The sequence below is a fragment of the Thunnus albacares genome, chromosome 7 (genome assembly GCF_914725855.1).
Source record: "Thunnus albacares chromosome 7, fThuAlb1.1, whole genome shotgun sequence".
Classification (NCBI taxonomy): Eukaryota; Metazoa; Chordata; class Actinopteri; order Scombriformes; family Scombridae; genus Thunnus; species Thunnus albacares.
The window spans coordinates 2,422,677-2,437,936 of NC_058112.1; the positions used below are offsets into that span (position 1 = coordinate 2,422,677).

The 15,260-nt window shown below is 38.4% G+C and overlaps 1 protein-coding gene across 1 annotated transcript in view; it reads left to right on the forward strand.

The window, feature by feature from the left end:
• Positions 1 to 14,802, forward strand: part of LOC122986362 (synaptic vesicle glycoprotein 2B-like) — a 61,065-nt gene extending 46,263 nt beyond the window's left edge. The window contains exons 9-15 of the mRNA XM_044357586.1: positions 803 to 891; positions 1,073 to 1,148; positions 1,646 to 1,734; positions 3,658 to 3,791; positions 7,638 to 7,838; positions 8,572 to 8,731; positions 8,912 to 14,802. Coding sequence (XP_044213521.1) covers positions 803 to 891; positions 1,073 to 1,148; positions 1,646 to 1,734; positions 3,658 to 3,791; positions 7,638 to 7,838; positions 8,572 to 8,731; positions 8,912 to 9,095 — 933 coding nt within the window. The 3' untranslated portion in view covers positions 9,096 to 14,802. The remainder of the gene's footprint in view (positions 1 to 802; positions 892 to 1,072; positions 1,149 to 1,645; positions 1,735 to 3,657; positions 3,792 to 7,637; positions 7,839 to 8,571; positions 8,732 to 8,911) is intronic.
• The last annotated feature ends 458 nt before the right edge of the window (positions 14,803 to 15,260 follow it).

The following is a 15,260-nucleotide window of genomic DNA, read 5'->3' on the forward strand; positions in this document are numbered from 1 at the left end:
ACATTTCATACAAAATTAAAGTAACTATGTCTAGAATTTGAAAACTGAATTTGCACCCACTCAGTGGTAGAAGCATTTTATTAACATATTAAAGCACATTAGAGGCTGTGTAATATTTTAACTGATTATCAGATCTTAGGTCTCTGTAAAATGTTAATGCTAGCAACAGTGGCACCTGAAACACCAGCAATGTTATCTGTGTCTTGAGTTGATTAAGACATGCATCAATAATGCAGTGTAATGGAAAGGACAGACATTCACTGAGCTTTGTCGTTGTATGTCTAAAGGCAGAAGACAGTAGTTTTGGAATGTGGCTTGTTAGGAACCTAAAGTATGACTTACTCTGTCCAGCCACATTCAAGAGAAGAAAGTAAGCAAGTGATTTCCAACTTCATGTCTGAAACAATGCTACTGGTAAATTTAATATTTTCAGTTCAACTGTAGGATATTGCTCTTCCTTGGTCTGAGTAAGTACTATGACTTCTTGGACTGATGAAACAGTTGTAAAAGCTGCCTCATAAACCCCAAATGTAACTCAACTCATGGTCAAGCTTATAGAAAAAGGCAGTTTTTTTCACATTTCCTGAAAACATGAGATAGAAGTTTTCACCCAACAATGACAATTGACACCCTCTGACAAAGGTCAGAATGTGTCACCTTCCCATAGGATTCATGGATATGGAAACTTAAGTGTAAAACAGGTCCTTATATTGGAACTACATTATGAAGAAGGAGCATATAGAGACTAAATCTGGAGGGACTTGGTTCTTGGTTCACTGCTGTATGTGCATATTTGTCCCAGGTGTTGAGGAACGTAGCATCTCTCCTGTCTGCTGAGCTGAGGTTTGCTACACTCTTCATGGCCATCATCTGGTTCTGCATGGCTTTCAGGTTAGTTCACATTGTCATCTACAGTAAGCGTTTCCACCACTAGAGTAGAGTTTTTGCATTTAAAAGCAACCCATATGACTCTGTCTTCATCTGCCAGTTCTTACTGTGGCACAAAGTTACATTCTGATTGTTCTGTGAATCTTTTATTGACTCTGTCGTCTCTCAAACTACACTGTCACAGTTTCTACGGTCTGTCTGTATGGTTCCCTGACATGATCAAACACCTTCAGCATGAAGAGTACCAGTCCAAAGTCAAGGTAACAACAACAACGATTATCCCTTTGCACCTAAAGGACACAATTTGTCACTAAACGTACTCCTTCTTCACAGAGTCATAACTCAGTCAATTCACAGACACAACACATCTTGTTAGATTTTATACTTTTTGGGCCTTATATGTCCAATGTGCCTGATCATGGAACGATGTCCATAAACCCACTTCATCTTTAATTCACTGTTAGTATTATGAATCTAACACCATGAGTTTTGATGTTGGAGAAAGCAATGATGTATTAATTGCTGAAAATATTAATGAATTTGTCAAGAATTTAGATCTTCAAGTCATTTAAAGTGTTGTGCAGTATATGAGAATTTGCAGTGCAGGTATGTTTTGTCCCCCTCAAGTAAGCATGGAATCATTTTGTTAAAACATTTATGAAATTTGGTGTATCTGTTCATCTTTTTAAGTCTGAAGTGACACTGTTTGGTTCACAAACACCTGGATCTGGTTAATGTCGTTTCTGTCTCTGTTTAGGTATTCCATAAAGAACGAGTGGAGAACTTCCATTTTAACTTTTCTTTGGAGAACCAGATCCATAGAGAAGGGGAATACATCAATGACAAGTAAGTCCCACTGTGCCACACACCAGACGCAAAGATATACTGCAAACTTGAGGTCACTAAACTTTTGTTTCAACCAAACTATTTGAGAATTGAATAAAATCCTATAAATCTTCTGTTTCAATTGACTGAACTGAGATCAAAGAGACAACATAAGAATGGAAAAAATCCTGTTTATTCACCTTCAATATATAAGAGTACTTTTTTTCCAAAACCATCATCAGAATGTTTCCAGAGACGCTACAGTATGTAGCACCCACTGTCCTTCTCCATCTATGATTTTTAGCATGAATGCAGTGAAGCTACAGTACTGTATTTTCTAGGGATCTTGCTCCTTTGGTTGAATTGAAATTCTTGTAACTTTTCTAAAATACCTTATTCTAAAACATGCTCAGGAGAGCACAGCAGTACTCAATCTACCAAGGAGAAGTCATGCGTGTAGACAGTACTCCTTTCCATGTACTGTTGAAAAGGACCACTAGAACCTTGTTCCAATAGACACAAGTGTTATTATTGTAGTGTATCAATCATTTCATTCTCAGTTATGTTGTTATCACAAAGCAGCATGCTGCGTTAATGTGTATGTGAAACATTAGCTATATGTCTACAGGTAAACACTTTACTGCATATGCTAATGGTTCACTTTTTTATTTTATCACTATATTCTGATATAATGTACGGTATACTTTTATTTAGTATACAACCATATACTAAAGGTTCCCTGTCATGTGGTTGAAGTAATTAAAGATACACCCCCTTATTTTGTTACTGCACCTAATAAAGCACTCACAAGTCCCAAAAGTTCCTCTGAGCTCACTGTTGATGTTTTAAAACTAAAACTGTGAATAAAAGTGTTTAAAGTCAGAGGGAAGGCAGAGCTAAACAGGCGTTCAAGCTTAATGAAGTGCTCACACCAAATGTGAAACGAATTTTCACCTTGCATTACTTGCGCGAGTTTGACTATGGGATCATTTGTATTAATTTGCACCAAACAGCCAGAATACATTAGCAGTAAACTAGCGAGCAACGGCGAGCACCAACTCTGTGTGTGTGTGTGTGTGTGTGTTTGTGTTCAGTTCAGCCTCTGACTGAAACTCACCAGGAATTCGGTAGTTCTTTCCATTATTTCACTCCAGTCTCTCTTCTTTTCCCCCTCTCCTCTCTGTATGTCCATGGAATACATTCAATTACATTTCCCAGCAGTCAACATGGACGAAGAAAGACTAATTACATTAAGGGGTCGGGAACTCCGCAGCTTGCTGGTTCAGAAGCAAGAGTGCACACAAATCCACTTTTTAATCCCAAAAGCATTCATTCTTCAGACAATATAATTATATTACTGGTCTTTTCCACCAACGGTGAATTTGCACCCTGTTACGTTTGCATGAATGTGATTTTGAATTTCCATTTATTAAGACAAGTGCATCTTCTGGCTTGCACCAGGTAAATTCTAAAACATCAGTAGTGAGCTGGCTGGAAACATGGGGATTTATAGTTGTGATTAGGCTGTGCATAAAAATAAGGAAGTGTATCTTCAAGGATGCTTCACCTCTGCAACAGAGAGTTTTCAGTGCAGTGTATGTTACACTACTGTATATCATTTAACTTCTATGCTTTTTGCAGAATTAAAACAGACAAAATGGGTCTTAACTTGCAAACATCATGAATAGTATAATCAGTAGGCCTGCCACTGAGAATATAACATCACCATGGAGATGATCACTCTGTCCACATGTGAAGCAATACTCATTTCCATGGCAGTGTTATCAGTGACAGGCATATCAGATTTACCACAGTGAATTACTGTTCAGTGGAGCCCATTCTGTCCGTTCTGGTTCTGTGCTGCCACAGCGATAGAAGTCAGTCCATGTTTTCTTTGTCTGTTGGTTTGTGTGTGTGTGTGCTTGTCCCATACCATCCCCATAGGTTCATCAGTATAGAGCTGAAGTCAGTGAAGTTTGAGGACTCACTGTTTGAAGACTGTCGCTTTGAGGACATCAGGTCCACAGACACGGTGTTTGAGAACTGCACCATCCGCTCCACTGTCTTCTATAACACAGGTAGGTTCAGCTGGAGTAGGACTTTGAGAAAGTTAGAGATCAGGTGTGGTTTAAAGTGATAGCTGATGTACTCGACCATCAGTCATCAACCACAAACAAGGCATGAGGTGATGTTAGCCAGAAACTAACATGTTTAACCACTCCAGACCAGAAAGGTTAAACAAATGTTTGCAATGCTCAAGTCCCTATCAATATGAAACATGACATGAAACAAAGTCATTAATCATACCATCAGTGTTTCACTATAAGGCATGTCATATTGACACAGCACTGCATTGCAAATCACATTACTTGTTATCAATCGCATTTAACACCTCGGCTGTTGAGGCAGAGTAGTATTTGTATAATGTACTGATTCTTATCACATTTCCAAAAAAAGGTTAAGCCTTTTGGTACCACTTCATGCTAAGACATCTTTTATAAAGGCTTAAAAATATGTCACGAATGGCTCTATTAATGGTTTAATAAATTATTTATGAATCTTTCATAGACCAGTTATAAGCAATTGATAACTTTTGTGTTGCCAAAGTAAAATATATCTCCCTCTAATAAGCCATTAGAAAAAGTTAGTAGGATATTTGCAATCATAAATGTTAATAAAGTATTAGTTAATGAAGAGGTTTTAGAAATATTCAACAAGTCTGCAGATGTAAATGTAAAGTCATTAATACATGGATTTAAACCAGATGCTCTACAGAAGATTTTCAAAAGGTAAGCAGTTCATAGGATGATTTTTCCTGATGAACTAAAAAGCTAGCTAAAAAGACAATTAAAATGTCATGGTGAAGGAAAATAAACTCCAGCCAACATGATTTTTCACAACCTGGCATCCCACTTGGTGTTCACAACAATGACTTAAAGCTGCTCGATCAATATTTTTATATGAACAATGGATCAAAAGATAATGGGCCCCATCCACAAAGAATGGATTGCACCTGCTAATAGCACTGTGAATTGTGCTGCATTTTCACTCGCAATCTGCTCCGTTTTGAGGTCCTATTCACAAAAGATTTTGCGCTAATGATATGCCGGTGCAAGCACGCCCACAAAGTTTTGCAGCTGAGCACAATTTGCCCTTGATTTGCATCTGTTTGAGTGAGCGGAGCTGTTTCTAGTGTTTTTCTAGGAATAAGTATTCATGCAGTTAACACCAACTCTCTGAAGATGCTAATAACTCCACCCTAACTGTGTGTGGCTATTAGCACTGGTCTTTGTGAATTAGACTGTTTTTGCAACAATGCTTGTTTGCATAGAAAGGGGCCAGTTTTGCACTGAGTGTATGAATATTACCTAATTTATGTACATGCAAATGGAACAGGTGCACCATGACGCTATTTGCTTGGCAGCACAATTTGCGATGCATTTCTTCTTAAAAAGGTTCTTAAAAAGGTTCTGCTGTGTTCCGTTCCTTAATGATTTTGTCAGTGTTTTGTACTTTATATCTTTAATGGTGATGATGTTTTGGGTTTTTTTTGGATTTGTGTGTTTTCTATTCTTGTGATGTTGTTGGTGTGTAAAATTATGCTGCTCAGTGCACTCCCCCCACTCACCCAATTAAGGTACACAAAGCTTTCTAGCTTTGTTGTGTTTCATAACTTTGCTAGAATGTGTATGAGAAGTCAATCAATTAAGCTATGAATTTCACCTTTTACAGGTGCTTTGTGAATTACACATCTTTTTGTCTCATTTGCACAGGTTTAGCAGCCACTAAAGCCACGCAATCCCTTTATGGATTTGGCCCATTGTGTAATGTACAACTCTTGACAGACCCACATAACAGAGAATTATAACTCTGCACTTCCCCTCAGCTCCAAAGAGCGGTTAAGAGTCTTTCGGCTCATTGTTTTAATTTTAGAGTTGGCAGCTTTAGGGTTTGGATCACCCTCACATTAGCAGCAGTGTGCAGCTGTTTTCAGTGAGAAAGCTCTAATAAACCCACTGTACACTACCTGCCAGCACCAAACAGCAGATAGACAAAGTTAGAGACCAGCTGGTGAACAAAGTGGAGCATCTATCAGCTAAAGAGATACAGATTTTCTCAGGAGCTGGTGGAGACCAAAACAGAGCTAAAAGGAGAGTCAATCCTGGACTTACATTTGATGTTTTTGTCCAACTGACATTCATAAGGTGGACAAAAACACAACTCCAAATGAATGCTAATGTTTCTCTTTGTCTGCTGGATATGTAAAAAGGCAACTGTTTGCTAACACATTAGCCCAACAAGGTCTCTAATTAGGTGGTAAAATGTCAGTGTTGTGTTTGTTTCAATGCACCCAAGTAGCCCAAAAAATTGGTCCTTTAACCTTCAAAGGCCCTGTTTACACCTGGCACTAACATGCATCTCAGGTGATCCGATCAAAAGTGGACAGCTCTAAATACAGGTGTGAATGCACCCAGGACGCATTGAGGACGCATTGAGATCCGATCACTCAGACCACTTTCGGAGGTGGTCTGGGCTGCATGTGACCACATTCATTTAGCAGCGTAAATGCAATGTGTCCTGGGCCACATTGAGGGACCGCCTACTCAACTGACGTCCTCTATTTTTCCCTGTTTTTCCCATTTCGCTAACTGGTTTTCCTCATCAAATCAACAATTTGAATAGAAATTAAACCATTCATTTTTCACTTGTCTGTCTAAAAAAATATTTCAGAAGCTAAACTTTGCTGGATAGTTTCCTCTGTCCTGTCAAGTTGATAACTACAGTTTTTAGTTTTGCCATGCTGCTAAACATAATGAGCTCAGGATTTATCAGGAGTACGGCTGCTTTACTCCAAACAGTTTCACTGTATGAACCTGGACTGTGTGTGTAACAGCTGACCTATTGGATGTGTAGAAAAACACATAACGTTAATTAATATTAGATCCTGACCGATCCTGTCAGCGTGTTGGAGATTTGAATAATCAATGAAGTTAAGCTGCTGTGACTTGTGCGTAGATCTGAACAGTGTCTCTCAATGGAGAGATGTAGCTGCGGGGAGATCGCTGCATATAACTCTATATATGTGTCTATATTCCGATGTGGCGCTAGAGCAAATCAATAGGACAGGCATTTGGTTTTCGTGAGGGGGCACACAATGCATTGTATATTTGTTTATCCTATTATCAAACAAGTTGAACACAGCTTTGGACGAAGGATACATGGACCCCTGTTGGTCCTCCCGCCGGTTAAAAACAAATTTAGTCTTTGCAAACGGAAATGATGTGTTTATTTGCATATAGAGCGAGGAAGTGAGATCCAATCACAAGTGGTCACTCAGGTGTAAACAGACGTACTTAAAGCTGTCCACTTGTGATCAGATCACCGGAGACACATGTTAATGCCAGGTGTAAACAGGGCCAAAAAGCCATTAACAAAGCCTTTAAAAGTGGTGTCTGTCTGTCAGTCTGTCTGAGTTTTTGAGAGTTCAAAACCCAGGTGCTGTAGACAGAATTTATGGTCCAATTATTCCTCCAATACTGACCACAATTCTTCAAAAATTATCTACACCTCTTTTAGAAATGTGCTGCCATGTAAGTCATTACTGTAGGGACAGCATGGCAGTTCAATTCCAACTGCGGTCCCAAGTGATAAAAATGGCAAAAACGTTTACATTTATTTTCAACCAGGAATAAAAAAAACTGACATGAACAAATTGGAAAATAAAGGAGATAAAGAATTTAGAGAGCACAAAATATCCACTGCAGAGAGGGCTGAGAGGTTTGAATGAAAAAAGAAAATTTCCAACAATATTCCAGATATACAAAACCTTGACAAATGTTTCACTGAATCAGGTTGAAGGCAAATCAGTTGACCTTGTCCTGTAAATTCCATCTTATGTTTCATGGTCTCCTTGTACTCTGTAGACCTGTGGGAGGAGAAGTTCATCGACTGCAAGATGGAGAATGCCACCTTTGAGCACAACAAACATGGCTGCCACCTGGACACTGTTGAGGACAATGACGTTCTCATTTACCTGGTTAGCTTCCTGGGCAGTCTGGCCGTGTTGCCCGGCAACATCATCTCCGCCCTCTTCATGGAGAAGATCGGCAGGGTCAAGATTATAGGTGATGTTTTGGAAGTTTGATCTTATTTTATAGATGCAGGCCAGGCTATTAGGGTTAGGTGTGAAGTGTCCTTTGTTGCCAGAGAGTTTCTGTGTAACTGTGAGGTGCATGTTTTCTAAAATTTTGGATCCAACATGGACTCATGGAAACTCTTCCCAAACCCAAACCAACCACGATCTTTCCCTAATCTTAACCATACCATAGTTAGTGTTTAGAAAACTCTTTAGAATTTGATCTCAGTTCTCAGTTAGTACAAAGCAAGAAAACCATGAAGATTTGGGGGTGGGTTTGGCTAATTTTCATCCTGAAAATGAAGGACTTGAATGAATTGTAGTCTAACCTAGTGGAATATGGATGGGATGGCATGCCTCCCAAAGCCCCAACACATGGTTCATATACAGCCCTGTTTGTAGTCCATGTGCACTACAGTTGTGGCCCATGTAGTGGGGTATACATTGTCTACAGTCAGTTTGGTGCTTGTGGAACCTACAGTTATATATCAGCCTCTGTTGAAATGCAGAGGCTAAATAGTAAACGTAAACCTATAGTGTGTTGTGTCAAACATTGTGGGCTGGACTGATGGCTCTTTAGTTTGATGTTCTGATACAATTGTTCTCTCTGTGAGTCTTTTTTGAGTTCAGCCAAAGTCTTAATTCTACAGATATGTGACAATATATTAAAATTACATACAGTGAGAAAGGATTCATTGTAGGATCTGTGTGTATCTCTTCAGGTGGCTCCATGCTCATTTCAGCAGGCTGTACCTTTTTGCTGTTTCTGAGCTTCAGCCAATCAGCGATCATTGCCCTGCAGTGTCTGTTCTGTGGCGTCAGTGCAGCTGCATGGAACGGCATTGAGGTGGTGACCGTGGAGCTGTACCCTGCTTCTAAAAGGTACCAGACTTTGTCGTCAAAGCTGTGTTGATATTCCATATTATGTGTTAGATGAACAATGCGAAACAAGTCTGTTTTAGTGTGCAAACTGATATAAAATTTGCAAATCTGACAAAAAAGCCATGTTTAAAGATCTTTAAGAATGGTCGTTAAAAGCCGTATCTTGCTTCTGTCTCCCAGGGCCACAGCGTTCGGTGTGCTGAATGCTCTCTGTAAGCTGGCGGCGGTACTCGGCAGCTCTATCTTTGCCAGCTTTGTGGGCATCACCAAAGCCATCCCCATCCTCCTGTCTTTCACTGCACTGGTGTGCGGCGGCCTGGTGGCCCTCAGACTGCCTGACACACGAGAGAAAATCCTCCAGTGAGGTCATGTGAGATGCAGTGCAGGGGGTGGGGGGGGTGTGATAAGGGGATTAAGAGGCCAAAATATATCTGCTTAATGTTGGAACCTGTTTGAGTTACAACTGAATTTGACTTCACTTTGCATTTGAGAGAAAGCAAGAATGGAAATAACTCACACCTATTAAATGTAAAATGCCAAGCTCATTTTTTTTTCTTTTTATTAACTGTGTAAAACATTTTTATTTTGTGAAGGTTTCAGAGAGGAGCGGTCGATCATTTCACTAAGGATGGGATGTGGTGGGGGGGGTTTAGGTGTAAACAAGTTTCAGTGTTCAGAAATGATTTCTGTTGAAAAAAGTGTGATCCTTGAATAACACAATGAATCTATTAAGACACTAGATGATGATGATGTGAGGATTAAATCACATGATCTAACTGGTTATAATATCCTCTGCTCCTTGTATTTCTACCACCAGTGACATGCATGATGGGAAATAATGTCAGATACTGGCTACATGTTGGAAAATTCTTTCTGTGGCTTTTTTAAGGCTTTCCAGCAACTTTAGCAAATATCTGAGTCTATAAAATGGTTGGCTCTTCTACAAATCAGCCTGAATGTTGAAAAAGTGAAAGAGGCTGTTAAGTTTGGAATTCTCTGACGTTTCCTTCTACTTGTTCTTGAAATGTTGTGACTTTACAGCTGTGGCCAACTAATGACTGCATTCAGCTTGTCCAGTTGTCAGCAATTTGTCGTTTTGTCTTCTAGTTCTGGTTTGAGCTTAGTCACGTCTGACTGATGATATCTGTAGCTGTGCCATCTCATTTTCACTTATGATTTTATTTTTGAATTATTTGGGAAATTTAGGGAAGTTAAAGCCAAATGAAATTGTAATTGTCTTCACATTTTAAGTAAGGAAATATAAACTTATAATGACACTGAATTGTGGCTACTGTTTCTGGAAATATTAGTGGAAACTCTGGGTGGGTGTACTTCCCCTTTTTTTCATAGTTTTGTTTAGTGATATAATATATCTGCTCCTTTACAACATTCAACATTTTGGAGGACCCAGTGTGCTGTTAAGTTTTTATTTCACTTAGACAGTGGAAAATAATTACTGTTGCCGACAGAGTTTAAGAATCTATCCTAAAGGAGCCATTCAAATTATTTTGTGCAATTTTCTTCTGAGTAAAAATTTCCCCTGCAACTGGTAACCTGAATTCCATGGTTTTTGCAGTGCCATTTCACTAGCAGTTTCTGACTTCTCATTGCATCAAACTAATAGAGAGGTTTAATATACATGAATACTGCAGTAGTATTACTTGAAATGAAACAACTACTCGTGTGTGTACCGAGATCCAATAGTCTGTCCTATGTGCTGTATGTTGTGTATGAACACCGTCTCCTCTAGTCTGTAGCTCAGTCTGAAGTTGATCTCCTCCTTTCCTCAGCACAGGGAAACTACTTTCTCATTTTGCTGGACTTGCACAGACATAATATGTCTCAGTAAAACTGTGTGTACATTTGCTTTTCTGTCTTCAGCAGATGTACATTATAGACAAAACCACCATAGATAACATTAGGTCTGTTGAGTGTGTTAATGTAACCCTGTCTCTTTCCTTTTCAATAACTGTTACCTTCCCCCTCATTGTCCCACTATCACTTGTCCTTGGCCTGAAATGAGTAATGGCATTATTGCACCATCCTGTGGAGGAAACTAACCATCACTGTTGGTTTGGCATCCTGTTTGCATGTACAATATAAAATCCTGCAGTGGGACCACATACTGCCTTCCCTGTTTGAAAATGATGATGAAAATGCTTGTGAATGGAGATCAATGGTATACTGATATATACAAACATGACTTCATGAAAGCATCTGCCATTTGTCATGTAAAGTCAGCCGTCTGTGGTTAGAAGTCCAAGTGGAAGACAACAAAATTAACCGATGCAATTCATGAACTGAACAAGAAAATTGATAAATTGCCTTGTGCTCTCAGTCATAAAGTCAAAGGGAAATTGATTTAATCACTGAAGCTCAGCAAACACCAGATTTCCCATTGTTCCTGTTGACAGCAGGCTCAGTGAATAAAGTTTGTGCACATATGTGGTTTTTGATTGGCCTTTAAAAAACTGAAAAAACTGCAGTAGTAAAAATGACTGAGGTAGAGCTGAATGTGGTTGACAGACAACAACTGTTTTGATAATTGATGATTTAAGTCATTTATAAAGTAAAAACTTCAAATGTTAGCTGTTTTGCTCTGTTATGTATCATTGTAAATTTTGAATTTGATATTTAGGGTTTTTGGCTGTTGGTGACTAGTTGTGATGGGCGTTTGTTATTACATTTGCCATTTTATTGAGTATCTAAATTAATATATAAGAAAATAGTGAAATACCTTACATGACAAATGGCAGTTTTGGGTACATGATGAATGAAAGCCAGTTTGTAACCATCAGCTGTGAAATCGAAGTGCATTTGAATTGGCTGTCACTTTGTAATTTATTAACCTCATCAGTGTTCATCATTTCACAATCCTTTTCATCACTTTAGCTTTGATTAGTTTGTTTGTTGATGTCCACCACAATGAACAAAATGGCTGTTCTGCAAATCACATCAAGCCTAATCTGTTCACTTCACGTCATATCAAATAAGTCAACAAGTCCGTTCCCTTCAAAAAAAAAAAAATCTTCTGACTTGTTTTCAGTTATAGGCAGTTTCATATTTTTTATCATCACCACCTTTGCCCGGATTTACTCTTTTGCTTGTTTCAAAAATCATCTCATCACTTTCTCTATCAACACTCTCAAAAGCTAAACTCAAACCACATACAGTACAGAACAGTACTTAATGAGTTCATTGTTTTCTTTTTCTTGTACAGTTTAATGTTGAAAATGTATTTATTACAAAGGGTTTTGTGCTGCGACTGGTTGTGTAAATGATGCATGTTTGTCTAATGTTTTCTCTTGGCTATGTTTCAATGTGTCTTCAACATAGTGTGTATGTTTAAAACTGTCTGGGTCCAAAAAAAGAAAGGAACAGCTGCACAGATAAATAAAGCATCAATGGTTGGATTTCCACTCTGCATGTGACACAAATCTGATATTGTGTCAACAGTGAGAGCGCTTGACTGTGTTCAGTGTCTTCCAAAGAGAGTCATTTCTATTTGAACCGAGCATATTCTGTTACTGACCACATGAGGCAGATTTCAACCTCAGTCTCCCTCTGCTGTCGTCTGCTTTGCTTTGATCATACTTTGGCTGTGATCTTGGAGCTGAAAAGGTTTTTTACTGTAGGATGAGAATCTCCTTTGATAGATTGTTGCTTTTTTTTTTCTTTCATCTCTTTATTTTTATGAGATACACATTCATAAGCTGTTTCCTGTCTTGTGCGCCAGCAAAAATGTGCATTTGTAACAGTTCAAGAGAGCGGGAATGAATCTCTTTCATCAGTGATAAGAAAAACCTAAATGGGTGTAGTGTGGGTGGTGGGTCAAAAGAATAAAAAGAAAACAATGCAGTTTTGTAAAATTGCTTGTCTAGTTGAGGCTGAATTGTTGAACATGTCTGTGTCTAAAGGTGTTGGGTGTTGGCAGCAGTGTTTGAGTTTTCTTCTAACTAAGAATCAAACAGCAGCTCTTTGTGGAGCTTCTTTGACAATATGATTAAAAATGCTCTACCTTGAAATGAAAATTCTAGTTTATTTATATAGCCATTCATCATGAAAATGGCTCAGAAGACTTAACATAGAAAGAGGCAATAAATAATTAATTATCACAGAACATAACAATATTAGACGTTCAATGATGGTGTATTCATATTTGTGATTTTCTTATTAATTACACTTGATTACTATTCACTTGTCAAATTTTCACAATATTTCTCCCTCAGCCAAATGCAATGTCTTGAATCAAATGTATTTTGGAGAAGGTTCTATAGAGACATGCAGTAGTTAGCATCCTAGATTTCACATACCATCTGTCAAAATGGTTATACATGGGAGTAAAGCATCAGTTATTATGTCAAAAACAACTTAGATTTCAGAAAATATGTATATTGAAGCTCATAATTCAAAAGCAAAGGTGCAAGTGGCAGAGTGATGTGATTACTGTTGGGCAAGTTACTTGCAAAAAGTAACTCATTACTTGAAACTCAATTACATTAATAGACTTATGACTTAACAGCTGAAATGAGTTACAAAATGTGTTACATTGCTTCCTTTACTCAGCCCAGCTCCTTAGAGGTGCCTTCCAACAACTCTAAAGCTGCTACACCCACAGGTCTCATTTTCTGTATTTAATAAATGTAGAGATAGAAACCAGGGTTCACACACCCTCCAGCTATGAACAAAACCAGCTGATTTCTGATTGTAGGCTTACCAATGGATAATGTTATCAAGACAGCTAAGAAGATACTCTGTAAATAAGACAACTTTGAAGTTACCTGGTATTGTTTTGTAGTTCGTCCTCCTTAGAATAGTGCTTCCCTGTGTGTTGTTGGGGTTAGGTCTTAGGTTAGGTTTTGCAGAGATTACTGGGGTTAGGACGAAGGTTAGATATAGGTTAAGGAAAGGGGAAACAAAGCAATGGAGAAACAGACTCCACTGCAGCACCAGACAATCTGTGCACTGAACATGGTAAGAGAGCAAACAAGCCGAGCTCCAACATGTTGAAGTGATGGAGAGGTAGTTACTGTAATGTCAATTTCAAATTGTAATCTCTGACACCACCCTTTACTGAAAAAGTAACCACATTTCTATAAAATGTTAACGAGTAATATGCTCCTGCCCAACACCGTGTGAGACAAGACAGTCCTTGCATAACAATAGAGTCCATGCGTAACAACCTTTCCCCCTCTTTTTTTTTAAATGTAAATTTTATTTACATTTTTAAAAAAAACCTTTTTACTGCTTGCAATATTGCCAATGTGTTATTATAAAACATAAACCTACTTTAAAAATCTCTCATTTGACTCAAAGTTTCAAAGCTTTAACTAACAGTTTACCTGAAGAGATGTCTCAGACTGCTGGTAACTGAGACTTTGCTGCTCTGTGGAAAGTTGTACCACTACTATAATAAGGCATTTGCAACATGTGAGTTTTCCTTTTATATCCCAGTTGAGAGAAGATTCTGTTCTCTTGCACTGTAACATCCCAAATCAAGTTTTAAGAATGAGCAAAAGCTTTGCTGCAGTCCTCACTATTTCTGCTACAGTGCCATCTGCAGGATTTTCATTTGACCCAGACCTCATGGTTGAGATGTTCAAACTGACAAACCACAAAGCCTATTTAGAAATTTCTCTTAATGATCAACTATGCACTCCAATCACCAAAACTAGTACTGGATGGGTCAGTACGGCTAGAAAGCCCAAATCTGTTAGTGTAAGATTATCTTTAAAAGTCTTGATAGTAATGTTTGTTTTAGTTTGGTTGATGCATTATCATGGCTCCAATAACCACAATGAAATGGCTTATGAATAGTATGTTTTTGATTTATTCACGTCTTTATTTGGACCCGTTGTCTGTCTGGCACCACTGTAAAAAAAAGAAAAAGCCATAATTTGTTCTTTGTTTAAATATTTTGTATTTTGAATCATTGTCTTTCTTTTCATTGATGGAGGAGAGTTTCTTCTGTGCAAAATGTTTTATGGTTTGATTTGATTTCTGTTTGTTACCTGTGTGTATTTGTGGCTGTGACAAATCAGACCAATAAAATGAGTTCATCAATGCACTAACATGCGTCTGCTTCCATGGTTTGCCTACAGTTTAGAGGTATTTACTGACCATCAACAGCTAGCTTAACATTAGCCCCCGTGACTGTATTAAGTCCCCTCCTCTCTCTGAAGCTACTTTGTTCTCACAGCCTCCAATGATTCCTGGATATTGCCTTGCCAGTGGCTAACGTTAGCCAGCTAAGAAGCCAAAGCATGCGTAAGAAAACTTTGGAGTTGCCTGGAATCACATTTCTCCTCCTCAGGTGGCAGCTTACCTTGTCCGCACACTTCCAGCCCCCACGTTAGCACCAGTCTGTTCAGCGAGACCAAAATGATATGATGATAAAACTGTGCACACAAATATGTTTGGTCAAAGTTAATAAGTTAGCTTAGCTAAGCTAACCTTTGGGTTAGTTCAAACCATACATACAGTATCCAATTTTTGAAAGTGGGCCCAATGGGGTAATAAACACAAACAA